This window comes from Pelobates fuscus, chromosome 4 (genome assembly GCF_036172605.1).
Source record: "Pelobates fuscus isolate aPelFus1 chromosome 4, aPelFus1.pri, whole genome shotgun sequence".
NCBI lineage: Eukaryota > Metazoa > Chordata > Amphibia > Anura > Pelobatidae > Pelobates > Pelobates fuscus.
In genome coordinates this window covers 87092000-87109093 of record NC_086320.1, presented here as the reverse complement: position 1 = coordinate 87109093, position 17094 = coordinate 87092000, and the positions used below count along the sequence as shown (strand labels likewise).

The 17094-nt window shown below is 36.7% G+C and overlaps 1 protein-coding gene across 1 annotated transcript in view; it reads right to left on the bottom strand.

Moving 5' to 3' along the window:
* Positions 1 to 17094, bottom strand: part of ASPH (aspartate beta-hydroxylase) — a 158281-nt gene that overhangs the window by 27109 nt on the left and 114078 nt on the right. Inside the window, exons 21-24 of the mRNA XM_063451368.1 lie at positions 6370 to 6456; positions 5215 to 5365; positions 909 to 1045; positions 82 to 180 (exon numbers count right to left, since the gene is read on the bottom strand). Of these exons, the coding sequence (XP_063307438.1) occupies positions 82 to 180; positions 909 to 1045; positions 5215 to 5365; positions 6370 to 6456 (474 nt within the window). The remainder of the gene's footprint in view (positions 1 to 81; positions 181 to 908; positions 1046 to 5214; positions 5366 to 6369; positions 6457 to 17094) is intronic.

The window sequence follows — 17094 nt, the reverse complement described above, 5'->3', positions numbered from 1 at the left end:
AATACATAACAGATAGATAGTGTCCGGGCTGAAAAAAGATTTGGAACGGAATATCAATGATTCAAACGCAAAAGAACTTACCTTTAAATAGGGAACACTTTCTGCTATCTTGTTATCAGTTTTCAGAATAAATCCATAATGTACTTTAGCAAAGCCATTATTAGAATCTATTGCTAAAACCTAAATTAAAAATAAATAAATTAGGATATCCTATTCACAGTATAAAAGAATACATTTTATAACAAAATATTGAAATGATTACTATTGTATAAAAGAATGCATTGCAAGTAATGTGTAAAGACGTTTTACATGCTACATGCACTTTTAAGGCAATTTGTTTAATTTTGTACAATCCGGTAGCCAATTGAAATTTAATTATGGGTTGTACTTATTTTAATACAGGTTTTAGCTGTCTCTTTCCATAAAGCCATACAATGACATTTTTTGTTAGACACTATGATTCCATGAGGACACATGCTCCTCCATGCCACAAGGAAAGGAATGCCCAAATATGCATGCTGACAAATGGCACTTGCCAAGTATTTGCCCAAGAGCGCACCCAGATTATTATAGACTGATGACATTGCCCACATACTGCTGTGAAGGTAAGTACGATTTATATAAACTCTTTGTGAACCCCAAGGATGTGCATTACAAATCCAGCTTACCAGGTGGACATGGGTTATATAGTTACCAGCAGACCTTGATTTCATTCTATTCGATAAAGTTTTCAAATGATCAAAATCTGTTAGATAAACCATTTGAAAAAAAATTCTAACAAATTATGATCATTTGAAAAGCTAATCCAAAAGAATTTGGAAGAAATTAAAAGTTTGTTCTTATGAAACAGTTTAACGGAACTGATAGGTAACATAACTCATTTAAATATCATAAAATAGTGATTTTACCTCTTCATAAACTTGTTTTGCTTTGTTGTTATCGCCAAGCAAAAGGTAGCCAACGCCAAGGTCATTCTTGAGAGATACGTCATCTGGGTACAATTGCACTAATTTCTGAAGGGTAACCAATGACCCCCTCATTCGACCTAGTATTTTATGGAGGGTATAAATAATTTTGTTAAAGGAGAAAAAGGAAAGTGTCTTTAATACTAAATAGATCAGGGGCATCGAGTATACATTCCTAATGTAATTGGAGATATGATGATGACAATAATTGATAGATGAGGTATTATATAACATTTGATGTCAGTCTCCTATAGACAGCTCTTCTATTCTCTCTGTCACAGTAACTACAGAGCATGCCATTAAACCAGTGCTGGATTACACATTAAGAAGCCTCCTAGTGCAAGGACTGAGATAGGAGCCAGGTGGGTTCAAGCATCATCCCTCCATTGGACCACCAGGGATCATTCAAACAATGGCCTCTATTGGGCCACCTCATGCCAAAAGATAAGCAGATTAACTATTCCCCACACACTCAGACACCACACATAAACCCAGACTCCCATACACACAATACTTTGACTTCTCCACATACAAAGGCACACTCAGCCCCTCTCCACATACAGTTCTCAGGCTCCACACACACACACACAACACTCAGTCACCCCCATACATATAGAACATACATATAGAACACTTAGCCACCACACACAATCTCTCAACCTGATGTCATAAAATATCTAAAAGTCACCTCCCTTCTACACTCAGTACTTGTGAGCAATACTGAAGGGGAGAAAATAAAGCAATCTCAGACACCACACATAAAACTCAGATTCCTCCAGACACAAAATTCAGCCAACACAAACAGAACACTCAACCAGCACACACGGGCACACTCAGCCCCACCTATATACAGCTTTTTCCCTCCACCACACACACAAATTGACCACTTAGCCACAAAACACACACACACTCTCTCTCTCTTTAAACCTGGCGGGATAAAATCCCTAAATGTCACCACCTTTCTACACTTTGTACATTTGGGCAAGACTCACAATGCAAACATTACTAGCAACTCCCTAAAAATGTGATGTGAAAATGTAATGTTTAATTGAAAATGTAATAAGGGGGAATGTGTCGGGGAATAAAGTCCGTGAACTCTGGTTTGATCTTGGAAAAGATGAGAAGAGGGTTTGTGAACAGGAGGTAGAGAAACACTTGTACTTTTCTTTGCAATCATGCTTGAATTTCTTAAATGATTTGATAGCTATGCACCCTAACATCAAAGGTTCTTTAGATGTATGAATAAGAGAGACTAATAAGAGACAGTTTGCTTTGGCATGTTTGTCATATCTATTAAATTATTTTATGATGGTATCTAAGATGATATCTACAAACAATAAACCAGCGGCTCTGTGTGCTGTCAACTCAATTCTGAATTAAATAAACACTTTTATTCTAGGGCATGTCACTGAATAATTATAGGGGTGATATTTGCACCACGTCTCTTAAAAGTAGCTTTAATTTTCAATGCTGAACAAGTAATGTCTGAACATCTCCATGCATTTTTAAGATCTCAATGTGGCTTTCTTGGGGAATAGAGATTTTTTTTTAAAATCCTAACACGTAACTTCACATAAATTGTTTTTTTGAAAATGGGAAAGAACAAGGAAAATTTTATTTTTATAGCTTTCTTACAGCTCCCAGAAGTGAAATAAAGATCTGATATGAATAAATTGAAGTTGAATTTTTTATATATATATTAGAAAAAAAGCAGTGATATTTAATCTTTTCTCTACCAATTATTTAGCTTAATCTTAAGTTAACATAAAGCAGTACTCAGTGTATTGATATATAGGGCTTTAAAATGTATTTTTAATAGGTCTTTTATTAGAACTTTCAATACGCATACATATACAACTGAATGTACAATTACAATAAGTCTGAAATGTCATCATATAAAATCCCTAACCTTATGCGTAATGACCAAAATGGTAATTTAATGCATGCTGTCTACAGACAAATAAAATAAAAAATAAACAATAATTAGAGACACCAGAGTATATGCACTGTCACTTAACAGTTGCATTGGCCCATAATGCACTGTTATGAATAAAAGAGGTATGTGATGTGATTAACATATAATTGTGCCTATATAGGTCAATGGTAAGAACACCATGAATATGCTGAGCAATTTTAGGTTTCAGTTTTAAAGCAACATTCCAAACACCAACACCACTACCGCCTCAAATGGATTCAGTGGGCACATGAACTGCCCAGGGAAGACATAAAGAGATGGGAGCATTTTAACTTATTATGATATGCATTCAACAACACATGTGACAATTTGCCTTTGTCTATCTAATAGAAAAACATTTCCATCATCCTATAACGTGTTTCATTAAAGGGACACTATAGTCACCAGAACAACTATAGCTTATTGTATGTGTTCTGGTGAGTATACTCACTACCTGCAGGCTTTCTGATTTCAGAAGAAAAGGCAGTCTTTACATTGTTGCCTAGGGACACCTCCAGTGGCCACTGATGTTCAGCGTCTCCACGCTCTGCATGGAGACGCTGAACTTTCCCTATAGAGATGCATTGATTCATTTAAGGAAAGCATTGGATTGGCTGAGCTCATCAATTCTGATGATGTCAGCCAAAGAGGTAGATTGGGTGGCGCTGGAAATAAGCTAAGTTTTACTACGATTTTAAATGGTGGTTTTTAACACTGTAGGGTGAGGAATACATGCTTGTGTTTCTGACCCTATAGTATTCCTTTAACCACTTCCTTGCCCTAACATTATGAACGGTTTGTTCCTAGATCCATCTGCAAAGCCGAAATTAGCTATTCTAATTTACCTTGATAATATGCGATTAATACGTTTTAAAAAAGTCTAAACTTGATTTATATCTTTTCTTCAACAATGACAATTGTTTTGGGTAGACCAAGAGGATTTAGAATCTCTGCATATTTAGCATAGGACAAACTGACTACTTTTATTTGTAGTAACCAATAGAGGTTCATAAATGTTTCAATCTATACCTCCATTCATGACTATGCAATTTTCATCAGATCTCTACTGAAGACAGTGCATGGAGTGAAATGGCACATGTGTGACTGAATTAGATCACTGAATAAAATAGTGAAAATCGCCTGTAATGTGTGTTAACCTTTTCCAAGAGGTACTGTGTTTTCTTTGCAATTATATAAAAGATTTAGCAAGTGACATTCCATTCAAGTTAATTCCTGGCACAGCCAGTGCATGCATTGCCAATGAGAAGGAGAAGAAATAGAACCATTGCTTCGTTTCTCCAAACACAGTGATTTTAACAATGTTTGACAGGGAATTAAAGGGACACTGTAGTCACCAGAACAACTACAGCTTAATGTAGTTGTTCTGGTGAGTATAACAGGCTTTTTTTCATGCAAACACTGCCTTTTCAGAGAAAAGGTAGTGTTTACATTGCCTCTAGGGACACCTCCAAGTGGCCTCTGGAGGTGCTTCCTGGGTCAGTACTGCCGAAAAAGCAGCCCTGACGTTCAGCGTTACCACGCTCTGCATGGAGACGCTAAATTCTCTTCATAGAGATGCATTGATTCAATGCATCTCTATGAGGAGGTCGTGATTGGCCAAAATGACATTTAGCCCCACCTCCGTGCAGATTTTAGCCAATCCAATGCTCTGGGAAAGCATTGGATTGGCTAAAAATCTGACATTTTGATGATGCCACAAAGGAGGAAGAGCCAGCATCGGTGGACCCGAGGGGCGCTGGAAATAAGGTGAGTTTTAAACTTTTATAGGGAGGCTAAGGGGGGGGGAGGCAAGCCACCTAAATGATGGGTTAAAAACTATAGGGTCAGAAATACATATTTGTGTTCCTGACCCTATATTGTTCCTTTAATTTGGAGGCACCCAGCTAAACGATAAAGAGGCATGAATTTCTACATTTAATTAGATTTTTCACACCCCACAAATACATATTTGTTAAATATCGGGATAAATAAACACAATACTTAACTCATGTGAATTGACAGTACCCTTTTAAAAAAAAAAATGTTTTATGGAAACAGTTGAATGCTTACGTTCATAAATAATCTGTAGTCAGTTTTTCCAAAGATTTTTTTAGAGTATGGCAGTTCCCAATGGAACGCCTAATAAAGATTTGAGTAAGATAAGAATAAGATTCACTTTCATCAGATTTGTTTCCTTTCTACCTTTTGGCATTGACTCGTTTTGTTCACCTGAAACTGTGTCGTTTCACATTGAATGTAATTCCAATTTATTCACCATTAGAGAATCTGCCTCACCTAGAAATTGCTGTCGGTTGGCTCGTCTCTGTAAAGCCAACTTCACTAGATCTGCTGGCACATTGGGTAATCCTGTGACTTCTTCGTATGTGTTGATGGCTTTCAGAAGAATATCATTGCTTCTTCTCTTTTCAGCCAAGTCATCTTCAGACTACAATGAAAATCCAAGTATCCAAATTTGTGAAATTCCAACAGTTAAATAAACATCCCAAAGGCATTATCTTGTAATACAATGGTCAGTATTACTAAAGAGTAACACAATAAGGCTAAAGTATAATTTTACATGTTATAAATATTACTTACTAAATGCAGAATAATAATAATGCATTCAATAAGTTATAAAAAATAATATATTTTAGACCTTCAAAATAAAAACAGTCTACTATATACACTGACAACTCAAGGTTTTATTAAGCAAAATATATCACTAAATGTCATCTAATCACATTTTAATGAAGACATAACCCTATGTATGAGATGAGCATTTCTTTAAATGGATACAAACCCCATAACATCTACAGCTTAATGTATTGGTTATGGTGAAAGTATGCATTTGGGTGCCACATCTGATGCCATTTTTGAGTGTTTTGATAAAATGGAGGCTATCCTGGCACCCAAAACCTAGTCTTTCAGATAATTGGAATAATGCATGTCTACATGATCCAGTTAAAGTCATTTGACCTTGGAAATCTCTGATAGGCTGTACAGGTAGTAGGATCGGATTAGCCCAACCAAAATGAGCATTACAAATTGAATAACATTTACTTGCATTGAAAAGACAAATAATTTATATATCAACAAAACCAGCAAACAATGGCACTCTCTCTTGATGCAAAAATTCCATACACAATGCCTGGGTGCTCACATATAAGCAATAAGCAATATATATTTCAGGAAAGTCAGAAAAATATTGGCGCTCACAGGACTTGTTGCAAAATGTGAACAATGTGTTTATTCCATTACAAACAGTAGTAGGTCAGTAAACGTTTTGGACCTCACCTGGTTGGTACCTTCTCAAGACAAATGCCCACCAAAACATTAAGCACATATACCAAACTATATATACACTTAAATCTAAGAGATTTAAAGTTCTAAATGTATATATTGACATATTAAGACTGTATACACTGTACATACATATTATTTTTAATTTACCTGTGCTTTGCCATATCTTGCTTTTGGACTCTGTGGATATTTGTTCACCAAACTTTCAAATGCTCTTAAAGCCTCATCCACTTTTCCCTGTAAAGGAATCAAAATTACATGATCACTGAACAGTATATTATCTCTATACAACACAGTGTCACAAATTGCAGTGTAAAACAGGACTGACAAACTGTAAATTAAACATTTTGGTGGATTCATTTGAATATTAAGGTTTACAACAGTTAATTGAGAGACAGCAAACATTGAAAGGATTTTTTCAATTGCCTTAGTATGAATTTACAACTCCTGATGAAACCGATCAACCCACTCAAAAATAGCCTTTTTCGTTTCCTCGGACAATGTGAAACCAGCCTCCTCTGCCTTCTCTCCTGGCATTGTTTTCTAGAGCTTTACTCTCCCTCTTCTCTCCATAGAAATTCCCACTTCCTTACACGCGTTAGTTGCATAACGAATGGCCTTCTTCACAATTTAATTACGCTGATCTGCAAGAAACTCTTTCAGGGCTTGTAGCTTCATGATGCACTTTTCAAGAGTCTCACTATTTGCAAGCACTTCTGTGTGAACAGAAAGAACAGTAAAGCAAAAAAGTAAACTCCCATACAGCAGGCAGCAACATCTGAGGTGATCATCTTGTGTCCACATTTTCTTATTGGAATACACCGTTTTTAAAAGGCTGAAGTCAGCGCTTCAAAATTTGCACTCTCTGGCTTCACAGCATCATAATGAGCTGAGTTTGGGAAAGTCACGCCTAAATTCTCCATCAGCAATACGCATCCCAACGATGCGTAGAAACCAATAAGAAGGAACACACTCATTAATGTTCCAAAAAAGTCTCACAGGAAGCAATACATCCAAATGAGTGCACACACACAATGGTTTGCATACGGCATAAACAAAGCCTTGAGATTAATCTATTTATCTTTTCCTGAACCCCACATTAATATCTGCAATATTTCAGCATTTTCATATCATTGACCACAGCAAAGGCTAAATTCCAGTAAACCTTCCTCCACATGTTGCAGGATATTTTTTTTTTGATTCCCCAAAAGACAAGTTCATTCATTCTAAATTTTTGGAGAGAAATAAGAAGTCATTATCTTCCCAGATGCAAAAGTATGTTTCAGCATTTGTACTATCTACGGGAAGTTTCCCTTGTTTGCTGATGACATGGTCTCTCTACATCTACAAAAAGGTTTCTGGTGAGCCAGAAACAAGGTTATATCCAAGAGACAATGCAAAATATCCCTCCATTTATTTTTCTCTTTGTCCACTGTTGTTTGATGGGCATCAATCAAGGCTTTTTTGTAGCTTCAATCCTGCTCTCAAGGTCTTCCATTTCTCCATGCATCTGCTCAGAAGCCTCGTGGTCAGACAATTTTGGGTTCAGCTTCCACCACACCTGAAACCCGGTAACAAAACTGGATGCTCCAGTTACTTTTTTATCAAGATAAAAAGTCTGCAGCAAAAACAAAACAAATTGTCTTTTGGTGGAGAGTATACAATCCCCATTCTAAGAATTTTCTCGCCATTTGGAAGAGCCTTATAGAACCATACATGGTCAGCTGTTGGGACTTATTTGTCCCCATGTATTTCAACAGCATTGAGAGGCTCATCTCTATTTAGGAAAAGTTCATGTCTCCTTAATATGGTCCACTCTTAAATCATCTGGAACCGGAACTGCCAAGCAGCAGCATCGGAATAAACTGAGAGTCTTACAGTCTTCTCTTCTTCAGCATCCAAGTCCTACTCCTTCTGCTAGCATCTCCTCCCTCTACATTAATTCACTGCTCTAAGATAAATTAATCTTCTCCAATACTTGCACTTTCACATACTAATCTTCTTGAGAAGATACTTCTGGTATTTCCCCCTTGGATTCCCAGATTGCATGTCTTCCGCACTTTATCCTACTGCAGCAGATATTGAAGGCGCAACATATTTTAAAATTGATTCAGACATTGCCGCAGCTGACTTTCTCTTGCCTTCTTCATTTTTCAATTCATTGTTAAAATCTGCTTGGTTGATTTCGCTTCATATTGGGGGTTTTCCGCAATATATCAAAATATGAAGTTATACATGTTAGTATTGGCACTGTTGTCTACACTTTGAAATTATAAGGGACAAAAACATATTTTATAGTAATGAAAAACAAGCTACAATGTATCTTTGATAAAGCAGCACATTGCTGAACACAAAAGCAAAAATGTAAATATAGAAAACTGCCCAGTGTTTTAAGATAGCTAAGATAATGAACTTATCTAATAATCAAGGCATACGTCTTTGATTACTTTTTTTTTTTTTCAATTCTTTATTTTTAGTAGTGCAGATAAACACAATATTTGAACAAGCGCCACAAAAGCGTATTTCAAGTTTCATACATGGTAGACAGTGGCATGATAATTTGCACAATTTTATATTTAACAGCTTAACTAAACAGTTGATTTGTCCAAAGAAGATTGAGTGAGATAAAATTAAGTAATGATGCTGGTTGCTTAGCTAGGTCGCCTATGTTACATGTGCACCATGTTATGTTTTATCATGAGTATAATAGTAGATCACAGGTTAGGTAAGTAAGTGTGTTGAGTGCAGTAGCTAGCAAGGTTAACATGTCGAGATATAAGCCGGTGTAACATTAGGTTCTATTCTAACCTGTGTGCTAAGTAAAAAGACATATATATATATATATATATATATATATATATATATATATATATAAAAACATGTTTGGTAAGAGTTTACCATGCGTAATAAGATTTAACCATGCTTAGAAAGAGTTAACCTTGTTTAGTAAGAGTCAACCATGCTTAGTAAGGGTTAACCCTGCTCAGTAAGGTTTAACCATGTTTAATAAGATTTAACAACCAGGGGGCAGCAGAGCGTTGAGCCGATCGAGTTGGGTGTCCATATTTGCTCAGGTATCTTAAATGCTTTCTGTGGGGAACAGCAGGAGGAGAGCCAACTGTAATAGGCACAAGCTTCTCGTATTGAGTAGAGTCCATGTCCCATGTCCTTTGTTTCCTTATGTGAGCCTTTTCCAGATAGGTAGCTGATCTTGTGTGATGAGGATGCACCCTGCTTCTCCGTCTTGTATTAGACGCGGCGGCCATTTTGTTTTTCCCATGCGGTCTCAGGTTTGGCTTACTGCCGTTCGGCTGTCATGTGTGGTCCATGTGTCCCCGGTGGGGTCCGGGATAACCCCCCCCGGCCCACAGTGGGGGTGAATGGGGCCCTCAATAGGCATGCAGGGGGTCCCGCCGGACTAAGCACGGGAGAGCGGCCGTCTCTCCCGCCAGAGCCTCACAACAGGCCCCAATTCCATCCTCCCATCGTTCCGTGTCGCCTGCAGAGCGGGGGCTGACATTTACCCTGAGGGTTGTTGCTTGGGTCCCCTTTGCCCTCTCAAATCAGCTGGGTGTTTTTCCAAGCGAGTATGGGTGGTTTTTAGTTGTTTATTAAGGGTTCCTCATTCCCCAATTTGCATGGCTTTCAAACACCTCCTTGCATGGAGATTTATGTAGCCAAATTTCTATAATAAAGGTCACATGAATACAATAGCACGCCAGCACAAATGTGTGTAACAGTGTCACCCTTATGATCATATGTTATTGGTTTAGAAAAGAACGCTTTGAAATTATGCTTTGGAGTTGTATAGGAATACGGCCCATCGTGGTCTAGCCAAGGTAAATGAAATTATATTCATTGCAAAAAGAGCTACAATAACAGAAAAAAAAGACACAGTTGTATGGGACTCTTTCACTTTGCATGATTAATTACAGAAAAATACACTTGTAGAGAGGAACAGCAAAGATATTACTATGCAAAACAAACAAACAAAAAAACTGGTGCAGTTGCAATTCTCCAGGGAAAATCCCAACAGAAATCCAACAGTAATTTAGAGAAAATAAAAAAATAGGAGGTGAGCACAAAACAAGCTGGATTTAGAGAAAGGAATTGATTCAGGCTAAATACAAAATAATTGTATATATAAATGTATACTCACATGTAATGCAGCAGCAAGAAAAAAAATTGCATGAAAAAATATAAGTAGCGACAGAGGAGCTTTCCAAAATAACCTTATGAAACTGCTGTTAAAAAAAAATGAAATGATTTGTAGTACTTACCAATTGGTTGGGGTCAGATGCAATGAAACTCTGTGAGTGTGATGTACAGAAGAACACATGTGACACTTTGCACGCAGCATGCTGCCGCATATGACTTGCTGTCATATCCGGCAGCAACACAGGAACCTCATCAGCTAGGTCATGCGAGAGCGCAGAAGATGACAAATCTGTTCCGAAGAAGGCAGAGATTTGTGCTTCCTTTCGGTCACGCAGCACAGCAACCTAAAGCCCATTAAGTCTGGCCTCCCTAAGGACTATTTATATAGAAACATAGAAACATAGAATGTGACGGCAGATAAGAACCATTCGGTCCATCTAGTCTGCCCAGTTTTCTAAATACTTTCATTAGTCCCTGGCATTATCTTATAGTTAGGATAGCCTTATGCCTATCCCACGCATGCTTAAACTCCGTTAATGTGTTAACCTCTACCACTTCAGCTGGAAGGCTATTCCATGCATCCACTACCCTCTCAGTAAAGTAATACTTCCTGATATTTTTAAACCTTTGTCCCTCTAATTTAAGACTATTTCCTCTTGTTGTGGTAGTTTTTCTTCTTTTAAATATAGTCTCCTCCTTTACTGTGTTGATTCCCTTTATGTATTTAAATGTTTCTATCATATCCCCCCTGTCTCGTCTTTCCTCCATGCTATACATGTTAAGATCCTTTAACCTTTCCTGGTAAGTTTTATCCTGCAATCCATGAACCAGTTTAGTAGCCCTTCTTTGGACTCTCTCTAAGGTATCAATATCCTTCTGAAGATAGGGTCTCCAGTACTGTGTACAGTACTCCAAGTGAGGTCTCACCAGTGTTCTGTACAATGGCATGAGCACTTCCCTCTTTCTACTGCTAATACCTCTCCCTATACAACCAAGCATTCTGCTAACATTTCCTGCTGCTCTATTACATTGTCTGCCTACCTTTAAGTCATCAGAAATAATCACCCCTAAATCCCTTTCCTCAGATGTTGAGGTTAGGACTCTATCAAATATTCTGTACTCTGCCCTTGGGTTTTTACGTCCAAGATGCATTATCTTGCACTTATCCACATTAAATGTCAGTTGCCACAACTCTGACCATTTTTCTAGTTTACCTAAATCATTTTCCATTTGGCTTATCCCTCCTGGATATATATATCCTCTGACATAGTAGGTTAGGTGTTGGTTCAAAAACAGCATGCTAGGTTGCCTTCCCATTGTGACAAGGTATCAGTGTGGTATGAACTTAAAAGCATGTTCTTTAATAGCTGTACAAACCGTTATCTCTTTGCAGCATTAAACATACCAGTCCCTTCTCCATGATTGCTACACCCAAATCTTCTTCCCACTGACATTGTTAATGAGTTTTTGTTCCCAACAATTCAAAAGGGATTGGAGCCAAGTATACCAACACCCTCAAAATGGGGCATAACCCATAAATAGTGAACTCATTAAAAAAACAATGAATAATGAGGGATGTGGAAAAGGAGTATATACTTAAATATTATCCACCTCGAAAAGGCTACTAGGATCAAAATATGTGCTAAATACATCCCAATAGTAAAGTAAAACTTAACATTTATTGGTATAGATAAAAACTTAATAAATATATACAAGCAAAAAAAGAAAAGAAAATTATGTACATGCAGAACAAATAACATAATGTAAAAAAAATCTCTTTGATGTTGCTGCAATGTGAATTACATTGCCTGTATAATAGAATAGTAAACAATGTAGCAATGAAAAGTAACAGAGCACTCATAAGGCGAAGGAGAGTTTCACTTCATTAATTGGCAAGAGTAGCAACAGAGTAGTATACACGGTACAGACTGGAGCTCACAGTCTGGCCAAACACTTTGACAGCTGCAAACCAACGATCTAGGTAAACTAAACCAATGTGGTGCTACACCTATATGAGGTAAGGGGGGAAATATATATACTGGCCGCTTGTGCCTACGATGGCACCCCCAGTCTATACCCTTCCCCTCCTCAAATAACAAAGTGGGCAGTAGTCTTAGAAGGTACCTAGCAGCGGGGGAGAGAAACTACCTGAGTGTTTTTCCCTATTGTACACATTAAGGAGAGGTAATTAGCTAAAATTGTACCTCTTGAGTCTGGACAATACCTGGTGTCACAGGCAGACAATCTGACAGTTTGTTCAATAGAAAGGCCCATATACGCTCGGAATATGCTACCTTCTCCAAGGGCAAAATTATGCGATCTCTGAAATGTTCCACAGTAAGTGCAATACCCCCATACTGTATGTGAAATCAGCAATAAGCACAAATCCAGACCTATCCACCATCAAAATTCTCAGAGAATATGTCCACAGCTAGCATGGAATTCCAGGTTACCCACATGGGAGTCATTGCCGAGCAGGCAGGAGAGGTGGCATCTTTCAGATATCTCCTTTTTTAAAGATTATATGTGAAAAGCACCATGCACTCTTAACTTTGCCACAAAACACTTTTTTCTACAAGTGGAATTTGGGAGAGATACAAATCTGATTATCCCATCCCTTTTCCAATTTACAATAGGCAGGCCTTATATCAAGCTCTTTGTAGGTAACAATACCCCATGATATATCCATGCTTCTATAGGAAAAAATGCCCAAACTACAGATCTTGGTTAAAAGGTTGAACTCGATGGCCTTGAGTCTGTTTTTAACCTAGATTTCTATGTATCTTCGTAACTATCTGCTCTGGTTATATGTTCAGTTATCCACTTAGTGAAGACTGGCATGGATAGGCCATAATCAATAATAAAGATTTACCTGTAGGAATCTCGTAGTTTGAATGGGATGATATAAAACACCACCAATGTACTTGACAGATATCAAAGCATGGAGTTGGAGTTAAATACAATATGATTGTGATTCTGCTCCCCCTCCATCCATCCATCATTCTGACTTTCTGAATGTCACTTAATCCCTGACATTTTTTTTTCTACACACCCTTATGTTGATCAGAACCATACATTTTATTTACAGCTGTGTAGTTACTGCCCAAATACAAAAAAATAAATAAAAACCACTAATTTATAGATATAACCCCAATTTAAGAAAATGCATGCATTTTTACACCGGGAGTACACCAGCACTCCTGATCATCCCAGCAACGGTCTGCCGGGGGAAACGCGCGTCGAGTGCATACCCTGGAGCTCTCCGAGTGGGGGTCTTTTCACACTGATGACTTATATTTAACTTCACTACTTCTACCTCCTGGGGCTCCTTCTATATAGGATCTCTCTAAGATTTAAGACGTATTTGGGAAAGGAGGCATTTTTCACTAATATGTAAATATGTAGGGAATAGAAATCTATATTTAACGAGACTAGGGATCAACCGGTGCATGCACCCTCACTGTTAATCCCATTTTGATATGCACAGATATTATCCTGCAATTTTTACAATTTTTGCCTATATTATTATTACTATTACTCTGCGGCAAATATTCTAAACTTGTTGGTCTATCTGCAAGTCCAAACTCGTTGGTCAGTCTGCAAGTTTAACCATTTCTGCCTATATTACTATTACTTTAAGGCAAATACTCTAAACTTGTTGGACACCTTATTATTAGCTTTCTGCATAGAGCTATGTGATACACAGCTGAAACAGTCAACTATACTACCAGGAAATATCTGTGCTTAAATGTGTACTATTAACTTTTGACTTATTTTGTATCCCACCAACTTAGAGAGATCCTTAGATTTTTATCATCATTTTGTATTATTTTTATAATTCCCCCCCCCCCCCCCCAATTCTACTTTATACATGATTTATTTTTATGAATTTATCTACAGACTATAGCTCAATACACCCACCTTTTTTTCTGGATATTTTAAATACAATTAATAAAAGTTACATTTTAAAGTGCTCACACCACACTAATCTATTTTGGTATATCTAAAAATAACTTGCAAAAGATCTCTTATCTGAAGTGTTTGAAAGCCCTCCTCTTCTAACCTCACCCAGGCAATAAGTGGCAGACTTTCCAATGTAGCTCAATAAAAGGTCTTTGTAAGGCAGGTGTGCTTTGCGCAATTGCTGCCTCTTGAATTCAGCTCCACCGAGCTAACCAAACCAGGAAGTAACAGGACCAGTTGTTTGATTGACAGCAGGGGGGTTTGTAACAAGGTTAATTTATAAAAGTGCCAATTGCTATTGAAATCTCTACTCTTCAAACATAAAACACTTCAGCTAAGCTGCTTTAGTAATCTTGAGTGCCCCTTTAATGCCATATGTCATAATGATCTGGACGTATTTATATTTACTCGCTGAATTTATGAAATATCAAAGCTTTGTTCAACACACTATCAAAGTATTAGTCGAGAGAAATATTTTAGTTACTTCTAGAAGCTCACAAACATCAACCTACTGCCAGTCCTAACCTAGATCTCTAAAACAATTATATTAGATCAGAATGTTTCCTGTGATCTTTAGGTCCACGTGGAGAGAGTACTGCGGTTTGAATAATTTAATACATATAATTTGTACTAGTTGATTCATAAAAAGTGTGGCACTTGGTTACAGAATATATTTTTTGTCTTTTATTAAGGAATGTATATCAACCATGGGCACAAAGAGTCAGACAGTAGTGCCGAAGGCAAAGAATGTCATATATTAATAGCTGGGACACGATTTAAGACAGATGTTCACCCCGAGTTATACCATATCTGCTGGTCTGCTCTATTAGCATTGCTACAACGTCGATCACAAGTGACATGAAACGGCCTAGGGAAAAAAACAACGTAATGTGACATTAGGGTAATTGTATAATCTGTATTTTTACGCAGTGATACTTCATGAACTCCGACTACAACATTAAGCGAGCTATTTCTATACATTTCTCAATAAGAGCATGTATTATATGATATAAAATTATGGTAACTCTGGATTATGACATGCAAACACTATATATGCTTGTGCTATCAGTCTAACTGTGGAGGGATGCAAGCTGGATTGCAGTTGTCATATTACATCTGTATGGAATAACTCCAGACCTGAATTCATTATTTTAAGCAATGTTGGAACATAGAAGGTCTTCCTGAAGCCAGCATATCTTCATACATAGCCTTGGTAGCAGTACCCTGCACAACATTTCTGAGAGAAAGAGCTGTAGTGTAAGTCAACTTGAATTCTGTTAAATTAAACAGTTAACATATTTTTTCTTTAAGCGTTTCAGAAGATGATGCTTCCTGACATTTAGATGGCCCAGTCCACTGGGACAGAACTCATAGACTCAGAGGTTAATTTAGCATAAAAAAAAAAATCAGTGGCTAGAATAATGGATGTAACGTTCCATTTACAATGTGAGATAGTATATTACTAACTATAAAAAAAAAATCACTAGCTATAAAATACATTATATTGGTAATGCTCTAAAGTATAGTATAAATCCAGCAAAGGAAGACAGTGACCCGGACATTTCAAACCGTACCAGCTTAATCATCAGTCGAGAAACTTTTTTTTCCCATGTAGTCTGTTATGTTTTCTGTAATATCTGATCATTCATTGTGGTATATGTATTAATACTTTGCACAGATCCATTACTATTTATAATTGCAATATTTATATTTATTTACATACATACCTTATTTTTTTGGGGTGTAGAACTCTTGGGTTTACTTATTAGGCAGAATGTTAATACTTATATTAAATGCAATGTACAGCATTTAAGGATTGTAAGCATCTTTATGTAGGACAGCACCTCTTGGTTCTGTAGATATTATTTTGTTTATTATTATTATTTGCTGTTCTGTTACCCTTTTTAAAATATACTATGGAATATATTGGAGCTATGCAAATGATAATATTATTAATATTGGCTTTTATCACAAAAAAAATAAAAATCAACCTCGGCATTATTTTTAATCAAATAAATTACTTGATTGTATGTCGTATGTCCTCCTGAACATATATTATCAGCATTATATTACCACTACTCTATAAAATGATATACAATCTCAAATTTTCGAGGTTGATGGGAACCAAAAGTGACCTAACTAGGAAGTTCTGCTATGGGCAGAGTATATTTTAAGTAGGGAGTAAGTCTGGTTAGAAATGACTGACTAGTTTCGGAATTCCATTGCCAACAAGCATTGTAAGACATATGATTCATGGATATAGTGAAGACAGTTTTTGAAATGCCAATTCCTAGAGTTTAACACGAGGAAGTAGAGAGATTTATCTTACTAGTTCGCCATTGTCAGTAGAAATTAGTCATGGCCTTAATGGACTGAACACCCAATTTTGTGCCTCAGCTGAGCAAAAAAGAATGTAGGCTGCACAAAGGCAAGAAAAAGAGTCTGACCTCACAGGGGGAACTCTGTCACCCAATTACGCAGCTGATATTCAAAATATATTAATCTTGATTTAATAATTTTAGATAAAATTATTTAATATTTTCATAAAGGTTGTAATAATTTGATATTTTTTGATGTATTGATTTCTTGAGAGGATCTTTTTTGATATCTGAATATTTTGAAAAAAAAAAAGAAATTTAAAAACTTTACCCAAAAATATTAAAAAATTCAAAAAGCTTTCCTAAAAATATTTAATTGAGGCCATAAGTATTCTAACCATTAACACTACCTTAATAAATATTATAAAATAGAAAA